The sequence below is a fragment of the Cebus imitator genome, unplaced genomic scaffold, assembly GCF_001604975.1.
Source record: "Cebus imitator isolate Cc_AM_T3 unplaced genomic scaffold, Cebus_imitator-1.0 Scaffold407, whole genome shotgun sequence".
NCBI classification, from domain to species: Eukaryota; Metazoa; Chordata; class Mammalia; order Primates; family Cebidae; genus Cebus; species Cebus imitator.
Genome location: NW_016107722.1, coordinates 1271529 through 1274176, shown reverse-complemented (window position 1 = coordinate 1274176; position 2648 = coordinate 1271529). Strand labels below are relative to the sequence as shown.

At 67.3% G+C, this 2648-nt stretch overlaps 1 protein-coding gene across 4 annotated transcripts in view; it reads right to left on the bottom strand.

The window, feature by feature from the left end:
* Positions 1 to 2364, bottom strand: part of SAMD4A (sterile alpha motif domain containing 4A) — a 227871-nt gene extending 225507 nt beyond the window's left edge. The window contains exons 1-2 of one of the 4 annotated variants that reach the window (XM_037731568.1): positions 2176 to 2364; positions 368 to 984 (exon numbers count right to left, since the gene is read on the bottom strand). In XM_037731568.1, coding sequence (XP_037587496.1) covers positions 368 to 563 — 196 coding nt within the window. In that variant the 5' untranslated portion in view covers positions 564 to 984; positions 2176 to 2364. Of the gene's footprint in view, positions 1 to 367; positions 989 to 1132; positions 1345 to 1658; positions 1720 to 2175 lie in introns of those variants that run through there. The other 3 variants (XM_037731570.1, XM_037731569.1, XM_037731571.1) reach the window with 3 other exon arrangements.
* Positions 2365 to 2648: the final 284 nt, after the last annotated feature.

The window sequence follows — 2648 nt, the reverse complement described above, 5'->3', positions numbered from 1 at the left end:
AAAAAAAAAAAAAAAAAAAAAAAAAAAAAAAAAAAAAAACCACACACGCACACCCAGAAAATCCAGACTCTACGTGACCTGACTTACTTATTTCCCAGGAAACTGCATGAGAGAGAAAAATCAATCATTCATGCTACCGTAGCTACCACGCGGGAAGGGGCTGACGGAGTTCACAGTGGGCAAAACCCCCAAGCGGCCGGCGGAGGTAAGCGGGCAGTGGGGGCCTGGGATGGGGTGGATGCCGAGGACCTCCTGGGGCCGCGCGGTCCAGGTCTCAGCGGAGCGGCTGGCGGGGGCGGGCCCCGGCCTGGCCCGAGGCAGGGAAGCTGGGGAGCGGGTGGGACGCAGGCGGCGGTCATGCACTTACCGGGGCTGTTGGCCTCGCGTTCGAGGATGTGCAGCTCGGCGCAGTCGGCCAGCGAGTGCTCCAGGCAGAGCTGGAGGAAGCGGGCCTGGGTCTGGCTCACGCGCTTGAGCAGCGACAGCAGCGCAACAGTCTGCTCGCACTCGTTCCAGCCCTTAAACCAGCCCGCCAGCACCCCGACCTGGTCGCGAAACATCATGGTTAGGGGGCCGTCCTCGGTCTACAGAGCTCCCTGGGCGCCCCAGTCCGCCCCGCCCGCCCCAAAGTTTGGCGGAGCCGCAGCCCCGCGGCCGGAGACGCGTTCCGGTTCCAAGGTGGCTCTGGTGCCCGGACGCTGCAGGTACTGCCTGGGCTCCTGCCTTGTTGGTCTGGTTTCAGTTACGTTCCGGTGGTTCTGGCTGATTTCCCCAGAGATGATGACAAGTAGCACGGAAATGTGTCTTTAAAAAAAAAATTACGACTTAAAAAAAATCCCCCACAAGGCACACAACTGAATGAAGAATGCTCTCTTTCTCTCCGCTTCTTGCAGCTTTGGGATGATTTCCGGCGTCCTGGGGTCTCCTCCCCGCTGGGCGGCAGCTCAGACCCTTCACGCCCGCATTCCCGAGCGGCGATCACCACTGGAAGGAGAGAAAGAGCTGCAGTGAGACCTCGGCCAGCGGAGGAGCGCGCCCTGGGGGACGAGGGCATCAGAGGGGGCCGGGGCCGGGGGTGGAGGCGTCCCTCGGAAGGTTGGGTCCCCCCGAAATCCGGCCGCCCCCTCTGCACCCGGATGCGGGAGATGGGCTATTCCCGGCCGGGGGATAGCGAGAAGCCTGCTTCCCAGGTGCAGGGGGAGACCCCGCGGCTTCCTGTTGCTGCCGCTGCCAACGGCTGGTGCTCCCCGCACGCCCCGCCCGGGGTGGCCTCGGGCGCCGCGCCTGCGAACGCCAGCACCAGCAACAGATCTTCCCCGCGCAGAAAACTTGCAATGCGGCTGCGAAGGGGAGCGGGGGTGGGGGTGGAAGCTAATGCAAAGCAGAGGAGGAGGCAGCGGCAGCCCGAGTTCCTTCCTCCTCCTCTTACTCCTCCTCCTCCTCCTCCTCCTCCCAGAGAAGCAGCCTAGCGGCTGCAGCTCCATCTACAGCAACAGCCAGCATCTCCACTGCCAGGCGCCCCTCTGGATTTAGGCCGTGAGCAGCCGCGGCAGCAGCTCGAGACAAAAATAAACTCTCCCCACCCAAAGCTCCGCGCCCAGCGGGCGGCGGCGCAACCCAGAGCCCCGGCTCCCCAGCGCTGCGCCGCGCCAGCCCACCCGGGAGGTCTCCCAGGGCCTGCTCCGGCCGGAGCGGTCACTGTGCGCGCGCGTGTGCGTGTGTGTGTGTGTGCGCGCGTGTGTAGCAGGCATCCTGCCGCCGCCGCCTACGGGCGGGTCTGTCCGGCCCGGCGCCTCGCCCGCGCGTCGCAGGCCGAAGGCAGCACAGCCCGGGGCACACGCCGCGCGAGGGGACTGCTGGGGTCCTCAGCGCGGCTCCCTTCGGCGGGCTGGGCGGCCCCGCGGGGAATACGGATCGGCGCCGCCGGCACACGCCCCCCAACGACAGCAAAGAAGAAAGTTCGGTTTCGGGGGTTCCCCGAGTCCTATCCCGGTTCTGGTGGCCACCACCGGCGGGGAAGAGAGGCCAGCGGCTCAGCTTTCCAGGGGCGGCTCGCTTCCAACACGCTGCTTCCTGGCTCCCAGGACTTCTCGGCCGGAGGGGGAAGCCCCCGGGGAGGGGGACCCCAGTGACCGGCGGGTCTCCGGCCGAGGGTCGTAGGGAGGGAGCGCTCACCTCGGCGCGGCTCATCCCGGCGGCTCGGGGGCCCTTGCGCGGGTCCGGGGCCGCGGCGGCTCTCAGCGGGGTTGAGGGCGCCCGGAGCGCGGGCCGCTGGCCATGCCGTCGGGGCTGGCGGCGCGGAGAGAGTGCGGCGCTTGGAGTCGGGGCCGCGGCAGCCGCCTTTGCTGCTGCCTCCAGTGTCGGCTCGCGGAGGACTGAGCCGCCCGAGCCGGAGCTCCCCACATGCTACTGATTAACATACACCATTACATCATGGGCTTGGCAGGGAGCGCCCGAGCGGGGGGAGAGGAACCCGGGCGGCGGCGACTGCCCGAGAGGGGAGCCGGGGGGAGGATCCCGGGACCCGGCGCGGGGCGGGGGAACGGATTCCTAAGTGGGGACCCGAAAAAGGGGAGGGGAGCGGAGTGGGAGGAGCCGGTGGCGCAGAGGGTCGGGTTGAAGGAACCTCGGAGAGGAGCAACGAAGTT